Source organism: Erinaceus europaeus, chromosome 5 (genome assembly GCF_950295315.1).
Source record: "Erinaceus europaeus chromosome 5, mEriEur2.1, whole genome shotgun sequence".
Taxonomy (NCBI): domain Eukaryota; kingdom Metazoa; phylum Chordata; class Mammalia; order Eulipotyphla; family Erinaceidae; genus Erinaceus; species Erinaceus europaeus.
In genome coordinates, this window is record NC_080166.1 from 562,501 (window position 1) to 576,657 (window position 14,157).

General features: G+C 42.7%; 1 protein-coding gene across 5 annotated transcripts in view; it reads left to right on the forward strand.

The window, feature by feature from the left end:
• NIPBL (NIPBL cohesin loading factor) overlaps positions 1 to 14,157 on the forward strand; it is a 201,431-nt gene that overhangs the window by 73,657 nt on the left and 113,617 nt on the right. For all 5 annotated transcript variants that reach the window (XM_060190959.1, XM_060190960.1, XM_060190961.1 and 2 more), the window contains exons 2-4: positions 7,421 to 7,563; positions 9,860 to 10,025; positions 12,418 to 12,545. In XM_060190959.1, coding sequence (XP_060046942.1) covers positions 7,500 to 7,563; positions 9,860 to 10,025; positions 12,418 to 12,545 — 358 coding nt within the window. In that variant the 5' untranslated portion in view covers positions 7,421 to 7,499. The remainder of the gene's footprint in view (positions 1 to 7,420; positions 7,564 to 9,859; positions 10,026 to 12,417; positions 12,546 to 14,157) is intronic.

The following is a 14,157-nucleotide window of genomic DNA, read 5'->3' on the forward strand; positions in this document are numbered from 1 at the left end:
TCCTTTCCTTTCCTTTCCTTTCCTTTCCTTTCCTTTCCTTTCCTTTCCTTTCCTTTCCTTCCTTCCTCCCTTCCTTCCTCCCCCCTCTTCCTTCCTCCCTCCCTTTCTTTCTTTCTTTCTTTCTTCCTTTCTTTCTTTCAATGGGTGAAAGAGAGGAGAGACACCTGTAACACTGTTCCACTGCTTGTGAACCCCCCCCCCCAGGTGGGAGTGGGGACTTGAACCTGGGTCCTCATTCATGTGAGTAACATGTGAGCTCTACCAGGTTCGCCACCACCAGGTCTTTTTGTTGGCTTGGCTATATATTTTGCAGATTTCATTATGATTAGAATTCATCTAATATTGAGGACTTTGCAACTTAGGTTAACTGTGATAGTCAGCCAGGACCTTTTAAAGTGATGGGAACTTTTGTAAAAGTTATAGTTTATATCAAAGTGCATGTGAATTAAGTTGTGATATGAACAACAGAAAGAAGACTGATTATGTAGAAATGATAAAATGTTGAGTGGTTCTTGTCCTGCTCAGTGAAGTTTGTTTACGTACTCCTTAAATCGCTTCTAGAGACCCCAGGCCTACGTCCGCACGGACAGTGTGTTCTTGACCACGTTCCTGTATGGCCCGGCTCTCCTAGTGCGTGCAGGTGATGCATGCGGCTGGGTATGAGCACACACATGTGGTGACCGAGCGGATGGCTGCAGGGAACTGGAAATTCAGGAAACAAAGCATGTATCCAAGAGAACACACACCTTTATTTTATTTTGTGTTCTTGCTTAGTGAAAAGCAAAATGTTTTCAGGAAGTGAGAGGTTTCGAAGTGCAGCTGTCAGGAGCTGCTAGCTTTTTGAGCTGAGACTGAGGAAGGTCCTTTGGGGTGCTTTTAATAGAATGTAAAAACTCTGACCCTGAATGGTAGTAAGTTCAAAAGGAATCTGAACATAGCTGGAGAAAGGATTCTGCTGAAGACTTGCCCCTCTCGCAGGAATTACTGTTGTCTGTGTTAAATAGTACACCACAGAGTTATTTATCTGCTTACTGGAAGCTATTGAGGGTCGAGATTTTGCATTTTCCAAGACAACTTGACCCATGCTATACTATTAAATATAATATGAATTATTTACTGTCCACTGCCCCCCCCATCAGCTTTACCAAAGGAAAAATTAGCCGCTACTCACATATATAAAATTTTTAGTTTTTTCAAAATGTCATACACGGTGACAACATAATATCAAGTCTACTAAGGAGAGAGGCCAGGAGGTGGTGCGCCTGGTTCAGTGCACGCTTGGCAGTGTGCAGGGATCCGCGTTCAACTGCCAGCCTCCACCCGCAGGGGGAGGAAGCTTCAGAAGGGGTTAAGCAGGGCTGTGGTTGTCTCTGTCTCGTTCACTCTGCTGCATCCCCCTTCCCTCTCAGTGTCTCTCTCTATTCAAAATTGTAAATAAAAATGAAGAAATTTTAAAATAAAAGAGTATGTTTGTAGTCTTGGCAGGTCAGTTACTGGCATTGTGAGCTTGAACATTTAGCGCTCTCTGGTAAACAGTTCCTCTTTGATGGTTTTATCTTCTGCCACAGTAGTTTGGGTGTTGGCAGGGTTCGTGTCTTTTGTGTATGCATACGATAGTGCAGTGTCCTGTCCTGGTACTGCCACAGGCTACTTACTCCATTGCCAAAGACAAGGCATTGAGCATGAAAGGTCACGTATGTTGATTCCTGGCATTTAAGAAGTAGCATTCCCTGTAGTGTTCTTGCCTCTGACCGTCTCAGCTGTTACTGTATTTTATCTGTTACCAATGCTCCCTCCCACTCACTGCCTTATCTGTAGCTGCAGTTCTGACTGCTGCGGATTGACCAAAGTTCAGAATGCTTCCCTAGCCATTGTTAATGGTGTGTGTGTGTGTGTGTGTGTAGCACTTGCTGGGCCTTCCTCATACTATGAAAGGTGCATTTTAAAGATAAGAGCAACCAGGGTACAGCTCCACTGTTTCTGACTTACCTGTTTTTATCTTTCTTGTTTGGAGGTGGTGCCAGGGATTGAACCAAGGGCCTCCTGCACATGAGGCATGCGTTCTGCCATAGCATCACATCTCCAACCCCAAGTCTATTCCATGGACTAAACCAAGAGCTTCGCACTTGCGTGACATACGGAACAGCTCTGTCAGCCAGCAGGTTTTCATTCTCTGTACAGACAGGCAGACAGGAGAGTTGAGGTATCAGGGCACCACTGTCCACAGAGGTTAGCTGTGTGCTCTCCACGAGCTCCTGTCCCAGCCCCTATCTTCACCTCTGTACTGGTCTTTAATCGGTATATTGTCCTGTGTTATAAATGTAGCATCATCTGCTGTACCAAGAAGAGTAATTCATACCTGGTTTTGCATTTTCAGTTGTTAGGTGACATGTCTGCTTACCAATCAACAGCCTGGTTTTGACTCCTGCTTATACTAATTTAGGCAACTTAGAGTGGGTCTGTTTCCTCACTAAATAAAATCAGAATATTGTAGTATCTCAGTGTTTTTTTAAAAATATTTTATTTTATTTTTTTAAATATTTATTCCCTTTAGTTGCCCTTGTTCTTTTATTGTTGTAGTTATTGTTGTTGTTGTTGTTGGACAGAGAGAAATGGAAAGAGGAGGGGAAGACAGAGGGAGAGAGAAAGACAGACACCTGCAGACCTGCTTTACCACCTGTGAAGCGACTCCCCTGCAGGTGGGGAGCCGGGGCTCGAACCGGGAACCTTACGCCGATCCCTGTGCTTTGCACCACCTGTGCTTAACCCGCTGCACTACCGCCCGACTCCCCTCAAGTGTCTTATAAGAATCATATTATCATACGATTCTTTTCCACCTGTAGGGGGAAAGCTTCATGAGTGGTGAAGCAGGGCTGCAGGTGACTCTGTCTCTCTCCCTCTCTGTACCCCCTACACTCTTGATTTCTGGCTGTCTCTAACTAAAAAGATAATCAAGGGGAAAAAAAGAATCATATGACTAGCTGCCTGGGAGGTTACTTTAGTGGCTAGAACTCTGGACTGGGAAGCATAAGACTCTGAATTTAATCCTGGTGCAACTTGTGCCTGTAGGATCTCTAGTGTTCTTGTCGTCGCCCTCCTCCTCCTCCTCCTCCTCCTCCTCCTCCTCCTCCTCCTCCTACCCCCCCACTCTCCCTCTCCTATATTTGACAGATTTTTTTTAAAAAAGAATTCCATGACTATACATTTAAAGTATTTATCACTTTTGCGTACTTGGTGCTCAGTCAATGGTACTTAACCTTTCTGCTAGTTTTTCATTGAGTTGTAGGGCCAGGCCGTGGTGCACCTGGTTAAGCGCTCACATTACAGTGCACAAAGACCTGTTTGGGCCCCTGGTCCTCACCTGTGTGTGTGTGTGGGGGGTGCTTCTCAAGTGGTGAAGCAGGGCTGCAGGTGTCTCCATCTCTTATCTTGCCCTCCCATCTCAATTCTGTCTCTATCCAAGAATAAAAAAGAGAAAGGTAAATTGTTTGGGATAAAACTATGCTTAATTAGGATATGAAGTGGCCATCCAGGAACGTTTGTCTGCCATTAGATTATGGAAATGTCTCTACCACTACAATCTTATTTGCATTTTTGCTTTGCATGAAAAAGTTACAAATTTTGAATTGAAATTCAGAGAAAGAATTAGGGTCTTCAAAAATCTAACCCTAACCCTAACAAATGTTATGGCAAGTGTTCAGAAGTTCCCTTCAGACACATTATAATAGTGAAAATGAGAATTTACTCTAATACCCTTCCTTAATTGAGCATATATATTTTTAAATTATTTATTTATTCCTCTTTTGTTGCCCTTGTTTTATTGTTGTAGTTATTGTCGTTGGGTATCACAGAGAGAAATGGAGAGAGGAGGGGGAGAGAAAGACAGACGCCTGCAGACCTGCTTCACCGCCTGTGAAGCGACTCCCCTGCAGGTGGGGAACCAGGGGCTCGAACTGGGATCCTTACGCCGGTCCTTGGGCTTTGCGCCACCTCCGCTTAACCCGCTGCATTACTACCTGACTCCCTATTGAGCATATTTTAATTAAACTGAAATCATTCTAAAAATTAACTTATATTTGGTTTCTTCTCAGTGTTTCATTTAGTTCTTAGTATTACAATAGTTAGATGTCTTTACCTTTTATTGTCAGTATTTATTTCAGCTGCCTTATCACTGAAGCAGTTTTAGGTGGGCACACATAGGACTCTTAACTAAGATTGATAATGCTGTGGAGAAACATACTGGAATTTGAAATAATAATTTCAAATTCTTACAGTGTAGGAAATACTCATAATGAGCACACCTCCTCGCCCTAATTCATGTGTTTCCGCTCTGTTCCCCAGCTGTGTTCGGAGTCAGCACTGTTAACTTTGTGGATTACTGCACAAATACCGGTGGTCGCACACAGTCGCTTCATTCTCATCACCTTTGAAGTGTGCTTTCCTCACTCTTCCATTTCTCTGGACATCTCCGAGACTGGCCAGTGACCACCTGCTTCAGAGCACTTGCCCTCTGCTCAGGCACCCAGGCTCCAGCCTCAGGTCCACCTGCCAAGCACATGCTGTAGGTGTCTTGTCTCTCTCCTCTTCTGTCCTCCTTCCCTCAGTTTTTTTTTTTTTTGTTTGTTTGTTTTAAAAATTAAGCTGCTTTGCCTTGGTGACTGACAATTAGAAACAAATTTCACAGGCCAGGTGGTGATACACCGAGTTGAATGCATGCTGCTATGTGAAGGGACCCAGCCCCAAGTCCCCAGTCCCACCTGCAGGGCAGCTTTGCAAGCAGGCCTCTCTTTACCTCCCCTGCCCTTCAGACTCTGTCTCTATTCAGTAAATAAATATAATATAAAGCAATGTGCCCGCGACTCAAAGCATAGTGCAGTGTCCTGCATTTCTGCTTTCCGTTCCTCTCAATGTGGATTACACCCATTATCTAAATTTTGTAGTTCTTTAATTTGTCGCCAGTCACAGATTCTTCAACAAAGTTCTGGTTTAAGTGACAGTTCTAAAGCGCTCGTAGCTATCTTTCCTACATGGCTATTGTTCATTCTGGACAGAAATGGCTGAGATTCATTTTGGGCAGTTTCAGACAAGTGGCTTCACCGAGGCGGGTAGACCGAGACTGCCCAGTCCAGAGGCGGAGATGTCGTGTCTGATCAGGGCTGCGTGTGCTCAGGTGTAGAATTCCGAGACCTCTGTTTCTTGGAGGGCTGTGTTCACCTTCCAGCACAAGTCGGCAGGACTCCCACAGACCACTCACAGTTGTCAGTCGTGGTCTTCAGCCACAATTACAGGTCCTGTTCTGCTTTCTGCTGCCCCTCAGAACTTTGGGCTCCCGCAAAACCAGGGTAGTTAAGCAGTGAACAGGCTTGCCACTTCATCCAAGCTTAAAGCCGCACGTGACGCTGCCCTCCTCTTAGTAGCAGTTGAGAACGCCACACCCCTGGGTAAGGCAGCTTTGTAGTCAGTCGTCAGTCTTCTGTTTCGTGTGGCGACTAAAATGGAAACCGTTTGCAGTTCATAGACTTGTAGCCTGGAGCTAGAGACAGCTCTGGGGACGGGGCCTGCTGTGTCATGCACATGACCCTTGTTCCAGCCCACCTCCAAACCAGTGCTGGAAGCTTTGGTGTTGTGATCCTAGTCTCTCTCTCTCTCCCTCCCCCCTTCCACTCCCCTCTCCTCCTTCTCCCTCTCCTCCCCTTTTTTTCCTCAAAAAAGTCAGAACAGTGAACAAAACAGCAACAGCTTCTCTAGTGCTGAGTCTGCTTTGCCTGCACTCACCTGGGTTCAGGGACAGAAATATGACCAGCAGGCTGTCCAGTTACACTCAGTGGTCACGATGTCGGGAACTGGGTCTCCAGGAGCTAGTGTGTGTGTGATGTCACAGAGCAGCTTCCTGAGCCTGCTTATTTTCTTTGGATTTAGAGAAAGAAAGGCGAGACACCTCAGTACTGCTTCTCTGTCCATGGACCCCTTGGGCCGTCTGTGATACCAGGGCTCGAACCCAGAGCCGTGCACATGGCAAGGTGTGTGCTCCACCCACCTGGGTGTCTCTCTACATCCCTCTCTCAGTCATTATTAAGAGCAAGTTGGAATTTTACTATTAGCCTAAACTTAGAAAAAAATTATGTTTTGATGACATCAGGTTTTTAAGTTTTAACTATTTTTTTTCCTGTACTTGATGGGATTATAAATATGTAGTGTCTCTTTGAATTCCTCTACTAACAGTTAAAAAGTTCACAGTATAGCAAGAAGGCTGACCAGTAGTAATTGCATATACTTAAAATATTTTTATTTATTTACTAGAGACAGTGAGAAATTGAGGAAGGGGAGACAGGGAGAGAGACTCCTGCAGCCCTGCTTCATCACTTGTGAAGCTTTCCCCTGCAGGTGGGGACCAGGGGTTTGAACCTGGGTCCTTGCGCACTGTAACATGTGCGCTCAGCCAGATGCTCAGCCACCCTGCTCTGTACTTGTGTTTCCGCCGTACTGGTTTTTGCTGGGCATCTGCTGGCAGTCTCTGTCAATCATTTATCAAAGAAAAACTTTGTCTTCAGCTAACTGCAAATATGAAGGCCATTAACTTCAAATATGGAGGTCATTAAACTGTAAAAGCAGAATTAAGCAATTGTCAAAAGATAGGCTACCTTTTCCTCTTAGAAAGAGTTGGGGAGCTAGCCTAATGGCAGGTCTGTAGCCGCTTCCTTCACAACTCTGTTAAACCAGATGCATGTGTTTAAATGCTTCTGTCAAAATGTCATGTACTTAGGACAGATTTGTTTAAGGAAAAATTCCTGATTTTAGTCAACTTAAATGTAGTCTTAGTCCATGGAGATATATGAGTAAGAGAGGTTAATAAGACACATCATTCCCCATGAGGTTTACAACTCACAGCCTAGAGGCTCTCTTAAAAGCAACTCACATTCAGCTTGAGAAAAACAGAAATACGTGTTTACATGTGTAGATGAATACATACGGATGATAGGATGGTTTAAGTCAGGGGAAGAGTGGGAAGAGGCAAGCTGAAGCCAACTTCAAGATGGCGTCTCATCTGGGAAGGAATCAAACTTGTTAAAAGTGCATCTCTTAGCCCATTCTCCCAGCTCAGAACACATGCTCCTCACACAAATCGCATGGGTTCTGACCTCTGTGCAACAGTTTCTTTAAATCTCGAAAATGATCTCCTCATGAGTATAGTACAGAAAATACTAGTATCTTCCTTGCTTGGTGGTTGTGAGGACTTAAGTGAACCACTTTGCATTGTCTGCCTAACCTATGACAATAGTCTGTGATTAATACTAGTGTGTTTATGTAGGCCCGACAGAAAAGAAAATGGAATTTTTATTATGAATTTTCCTAATGGCTACACATTTGACATATCTTTCTTTTTTCCTTTTACAAATAATTGTCTCTCTTTATTTTGCAGTGTTTGGGAAATGGGAAGTAATGACAGCTGGTACCTGAACTAAGTACCTTTATAGGCAACACCATTCCAGAACTTCAGGATGAATGGGGATATGCCCCATGTCCCCATCACTACTCTTGCGGGGATTGCCAGTCTCACAGACCGTAAGTCTGCTTCATTTCTCTAACTTGAGCTCTGTGTATTGACAGCTTTTTAGGAAGGCTATGAAACAGTTGTTTGCGATGTCATAAACTAAACATCTGGCACTTGAGGTTTCAAGTAGCATAATCATTTCTCTTGATTCATTGGCATTTCTGTGAATGTGTCAGTGGGATCTGTTAATAGACCAGTACTTTCTATTTCATACTAAAGACCCAGTAAACACTGATTTTTTTTTAAAGGTCATAAATAGTAAAGGGCCAAATCCAAAAACGTGAGATGAGACAAGAACATTAAAAAAAAATTTTTTTTGAGGGAGTCGGGTGGTAGTGCAGCACATGGCGCAAAGCACAAGGACTGGCTTAAGAGTCCTGGTTCGAGCCCCAGGCTCCCCACCTGCAGGGGAGTCGCTTCACAGGCGGTGAAGTAGGTCCGAAGGTGTCTGTCTTTCTCTCCTCCTTTCTGTCTTCCCCTCCTCTCTCTATTTCTTTCTTTCCTATCCAACAACGATGACATCAATAACAACAATAATAACTACAAGGATAAAACAACAAGGGCAACAAAAGGGAAAATAAATATTTTTTAAAAATCATCAGTATGTTTTACTCTGAACACTTTAGTTTTGATGTTAGGTGTGATACGAAGGTTAGGAACTCATTCTTTTTTTTTCAGTGTTTCAGAGTTGGCAGCTCAGCTTCTGAGTTCCCTGGGTGATGGTGCAGTAAGCTACCTGCAGTCTTACTTCCATTGTAAACAGGTCTGCAGGTGTCTGTCTTTCCCGCTGTCTGTCTTCCCCTCCTCTCTCCATTTCTCTCCATCCTATCCAACAACGATGACATCAATAACAACAACAACAATAATAACTACAACAATGATAAACAACAGGGGCAACAAAGGGAAAAGTGGCTTCCAGGAGCAGTGGATTCTTGAGTGCTAATAAGAAAACACGGGGTTTTTTTGTCTGTGTCATTGCCCCTCAAATACTGTTTTTCTGTTAAGTTTAAGCTAGTTTTATTGGGAATAAAGTAGATAAATAAAAAATAAAATAAATAAAAATAAAGTAAAACAGCCTACAGCTTGAGGTTAGGAAATTACCTTGACCAGTTTGTGAGGTCTTTGAAGTAGTAGCTGAAGGATTCAAATACCTGAAATCAGATGACATGTGCAGCTGTCTCTAGTTTTGTCACCACTTTGTTGTAGATAAGATGCAGGTTCTTAAAATGTACGAGTGCAGAGCCAGACTTATTACTAGGGTTTCTCTCTGGCTCTCCCTACTATCTCAGCTGTACGACATACTTTTAACCTTCTTTAATAAATGGTATTTAATAATTTGTTTCCTAATAAAAGCAATAATGTGTCTTGTTAATAAAGCAAAACTGTTTTCTGTTGAGAATGCAGTACAGTGGTCAGGTGATTAGAAAGTAAGCCCCAAAGAAAACACCTAGTTAACTTTCTGTCTTCAGGTTTGGACAACAGAAAATCAGAGACATTATTAAACGGCTGAATTTAAACTACTGTGAAATAGGTCCTGTTGTTCGCTGTTAGAATGGAATGAAGAGAGAGGTATTTAGGAATGCACACCTTTAAGCAGATTATCTTATTCTTCCTCCAAAGTCCTATAGGATTCATAGACTTCTCTACAGTGAGCTATTTGTTTTTGTATAAACTTTATTATATATGTTGTTTTTCTGCCTGGTAAAGTGCCAGATATTGTAAAAAATAAATAAAATTACTATGCTGTAGAATTTACTTAGATTTTTTTTTGTGTTATTTTGTTTTATACAGACAGAAAAATTTAGAGGGAAGGGGAGACAGGAAGAGAGACAGAGAGACACTTGTGCTTCACCACTCATGAAGCTTCCGCCTACAGGTGGGTCTGGGTGCCTGAACCCAGGTCCTTGAGCACTGTCATGTGTATGTTCTACCAGGTGTGCCACTGCCTGGCCCTGGAACTTACTTAGTTTTAAACCATGCCTTATAGTAAAAACAAAAACAAAACAAACAAACAAAAAAACCTAGATATGAAACTTTAGGACAGATAGAGAATCTGCCTTTTACTCTTAGAGAATTATGTCATCTGAGGGGCCAGTCAGTGTTCTGGGGTTTCATAGTGATCTGATTGGGAAAGCATGCCTTTTACAATTTTGTCACATTAATATTTGGAACTTAGTTTTTATAAATATAAGTATAATTTTTAATACTATATTATACCATTTATAAGTATACTTTTTATAGTATTACATATCAGCACTCAAGAGATTTCGTAGTCATTTAATTTCTAATTGATTTTATTCCAAATAGTCCTGAACCAGCTGCCTCTTCCATCCCCTTTACCTGCTACGACGACGAAGAGCCTTCTCTTCAATGCACGCATAGCAGAAGAGGTGACCTGCCTGCTGGCCTGTAGGGATGATAATCTGGTTTCACAGCTTGTGCACAGCCTCAACCAGGTATCAACAGATCACATGTAAGTACAGTCAATTTTGCATTCAAGTAAAACAAATATTTTGGCATTATTAAGATAAATAGTACTCCTGGCATTACTTTCTTGTTGCAGAAAGTTTAGGTTTATAACTTGGTGTTTTTTTTTGTTTTTTTTTTTTAATATTTATTTATTTTCCCTTTTGTTGCCCTTGTTTTTGTTATTATTGTTGCTATTGATGTCATTGTTGTTGGATAGGACAGAGAGAAATGGAGAGAGGAAGGGAAGACAGAGGGGGAGAGGAAGACAGACACCTGCAGACCTGCTTCACCGCCTGTGAGGCGACTCCCCTGCAGGTGGGGAGCCAGGGGACTTGAACCAGTCCCTGCGCTTCAAGCCACATGTGCTTAACCCGCTGCGCTACCACCCGACTCCCCATAACTTGGTTTTTAAGTACATCAGTGACCTGATGATGAATACGGCCTTGCTGTGGCCAGTTATTAATGGGATTTAGGCTGTGTCATTTTGGGACTATAATCCTGACCCATAGAGCTCTCCAAAGATCTTGTCAACTCTTTGGAGTGATCTTATACTCACCAAGTGTGCAGTAGCCTTGCATTGCTCACCACCCCCTTTCCTGGTATTGCTAGGATACAACAGACTTAAAGTAATATCAGATGATATAGCTTCTTTACAAAACATTACACATGAGCATACTTTTCACAGTTTGCTTTTATTACAAAAGCAGTATATTTTAGAGAAAGACGGGGTGGGAGACAGAGAGGAGCGCCTGCCCTGGGGTTATCCACCCTCCTATGTCGTGCTCGGGCTCCAGTCCGGGTTCCTGCTCATAATAAGGCACGAGGTCTAATCAGGTGACTTATCTGCTGGTCCCAGGACCATTTTTAAATTGAAGATTCTGAGGTAAAAAAAAAAAAAAATGTGAATGTTGTAATAGAGAAGCTAAGAAAGGACTGGGTAAAATCAGAAAAGAATTTGGTATTTTGTCACTGTAAAAAGTCAGCAAAGTCTAAATAGTGTATCACTTCTACAGATAGAAGGGGATATAATGCAGTTGAGATTTATTTCAGAGAGAAATACTCAAATATTACCTCCAGAAGTTTGACTGTTATCATTGAATATCATTTTTGTATATCTTTTTTACTAAGTTTAGTGAACAAGACAGTGTCTTGTAAGAAGAAATGTTTAAAACACTGCCTATATTTAACTTTATTATTTATTTTCTTTTGTTACGAATTTAATCTCAAGTTTATTGAAAACTTTGATTATCCTTAGCTGATTCATTGAGGGTTCTCTTCTCCTCACCCCCATTTCTTTATTTCAGAAAGTAACATAGGAGGGGCCAGGTGGTGGCACACCTGACTGAGTGCACACGTTGTACTTCACAGGGACCTGGTTCTAGCCCTCAGTCCCCACCTGCAGGAGGAAAGCTTTGCAAATGGTGAAGCAGGGCTGCAGGTGTCTCTCTGTCTCTTTCTGTCCCTCCCTTCCATCTCTGTTTCTGACTGTCTCTACCCAGCCAGATAATAAATAAAGATAATTTAAAAAAATGTAAAAGAATATAGGATAGAGAAATGACATAACAGGGACTGGTCAGTGGCGTTCTCAGCAGAGCATACACGTCACCATGTCCAAGGACCTGGCTTCAGATCCCCAGTCCCCACCTGCAGGGAGGAAGCTTCACACAAGGTGAGGCCAGGCTGCAGGCCTCCCTTCTCTTCCTCTCCTCCCTTCCACCCCTTATCATTTCTGTCTCTATCAGAGGGAGGAAAAAAAACCACTGGGAGCAGTGGATTCATCAAGCAAGAGCACCAAGGCTCAGCTGTGACCCTATTGGCAATAAAAAAAATTGAGCTAGTTTTAAAAAGAAAACAAAAGTAACAAAACTTCTGGGTTTTAACATAATTTCTGAGCATTAAGCTCAGAAATCAAGATTCACTCACATTCAAAGGCAAGAGAAAATACTCCAAGTGCAAATACCATTTTCTGTGTATAATTACTATACCTCTGTACCCTTGAATTATTTTGACAAGTTTATATTCTATTTGATTTCTACTTTAAAACTATTGTGAACATTCTTAATTAACCTAACAGATCCACAAGGTTACACTCTTTCTCTTTAATAACAAATAGAGAAGATAGTTTGTCCTTAAAAGACTCTCCATCTTCCTCTCCCCCTCCCTAACCTGTCCCTCCCACTTCCCTTTTCCCCTCATTTGGATAATTGTATTTGGTTCAGGAATTACATCTTCAAAGGGCTTTGTGGTAGTTTTGGACTTGTATGACTTGTTTTTATATAGAATTTATTTTTTTCTACTTCAGACTTCTGTATTCTAGCAAATTGCTATTTAATGTAGGATAGGAAATTTTTAATCAATCACCATTTTAATTTTTATATCTATTTTTTCAATGTCAGAGAATTGAAAGACAACCTTGGCAGTGATGATCCAGAAGGTGACATCCCAGTCTTGTTGCAGACCGTCCTGGCAAGGAGTCCTAACGTTTTCAGGGAGAAAAGCATGCAGAACAGATACGTACAGAGTGGTGAGGTTCTTAATTGACCTGCATAGTATATTGCAATGAGTCCTGTAGCAGAATCTGTTTTGACAAGTGTCTTCTTTAACAAGGTTAGCGTTAAGACCTGTGCCATACTGATACCTTGACTGAGCCATGAACTATTAGATGGCTATATTTTTGCAGTTTAGTGTGTAACTGAATTAGGCAAAGCTTAAAATGTACTTTGTTAGATATTCTAGAACATATTAGTTTACTCAAAGAGCTATAGAAATGTTTTATTTTAGAAAGTCATATAGAGTTGCTATGAAATCTTTTTTACTAATCAAGTAATGAAGCTGTTTGCAAAGCTTTCCAACACGCTGTGCATGTCTGAATCATGCCAGCGATTCTAGTGCTGGCAGTGACAGTAGTCAGAGTGAGATGAAAATGGCCACGATATGCTCTTTTGACTTGGCAGCTGAAAAGTGATTCATTATACACCTTATTAAATAAAGGCCTGTTTATAGTAAGTATTGGTGAGACCATAAAAGTGTGATAGCCAACACAGATACAATTGTTTTAAAGTCTGATTTTGTTGATTCCATTTTAGAGAGTTTTACAGGAGGAAGGGGTGGGGGAGAGGAAGCCCACTCTAGCACATGCACTGCCAGGGTTCACATTGGAACCCAGCCTGCAGGCAAGCCCAGTGCTCTGCCCGTTGTGCTGTTCCCCAGCCACTACCCAACACAAGTCTTACAGAGTCAGAGTGTCTGCGAGCCCAGCTGCATCAGTGACGCTACCAGGTTTACTGAACTGAGCTCACTATGAGCCCAGCTGCATCAGTGATGTGACATTACCAGGTTTACTGAACTGAGCTCACTGTGAGCCCAGCTGCATCAGTGGCGTGATGTTCCAGGTTTACTGAACTGAGCTCACTGTGAGCCCAGCTGCATCAGTGACGTGATGTTACCAGGTTTACTGAACTGAGCTCACTGCCCAGCTGCATCAGTGACGTGACATTACCAGGTTTACTGAACTGAGCTCACTGCCCAGCTGCATCAGTGGCGTGACATTACCAGGTTTACTGAACTGAGCTCACTGTGAGCCCAGCTGCATCAGTGACGTGACGTTACCAGGTTTACTGAACTGAGCTCACTGTGAGCCCAGCTGCATCAGTGGCGTGACGTTACCAGGTTTACTGAACTGAGCTCATTGTGAGCCCAGCTGCATCAGTGACGTGACGTTACCAGGTTTACTGAACTGAGCTCACTGCGAGCCCAGCTGCATCAGTGGCGTGACGTTACCAGGTTTACTGAACCGAGCTCATTGTGAGCCCAGCTGCATCAGTGACGTGACGTTACCAGGTTTACTGAACTGAGCTCACTGCGAGCCCAGCTGCGTCAGTGACGTGACGTTACCAGGTTTACTGAACTGAGCTCACTGCGAGCCCAGCTGCGTCAGTGACGTGACGTTACCAGGTTTACTGAACTGAGCTCACTGCGAGCCCAGCTGCGTCAGTGACGTGACGTTACCAGGTTTACTGAACTGAGCTCACTGCGAGCCCAGCTGCATCAGTGGCGTGATGTTACCAGGTTTACTGAACTGAGCTCACTGTGAGCCCAGCTGCATCAGTGACGTGACGTTACCAGGTTTACTGAAC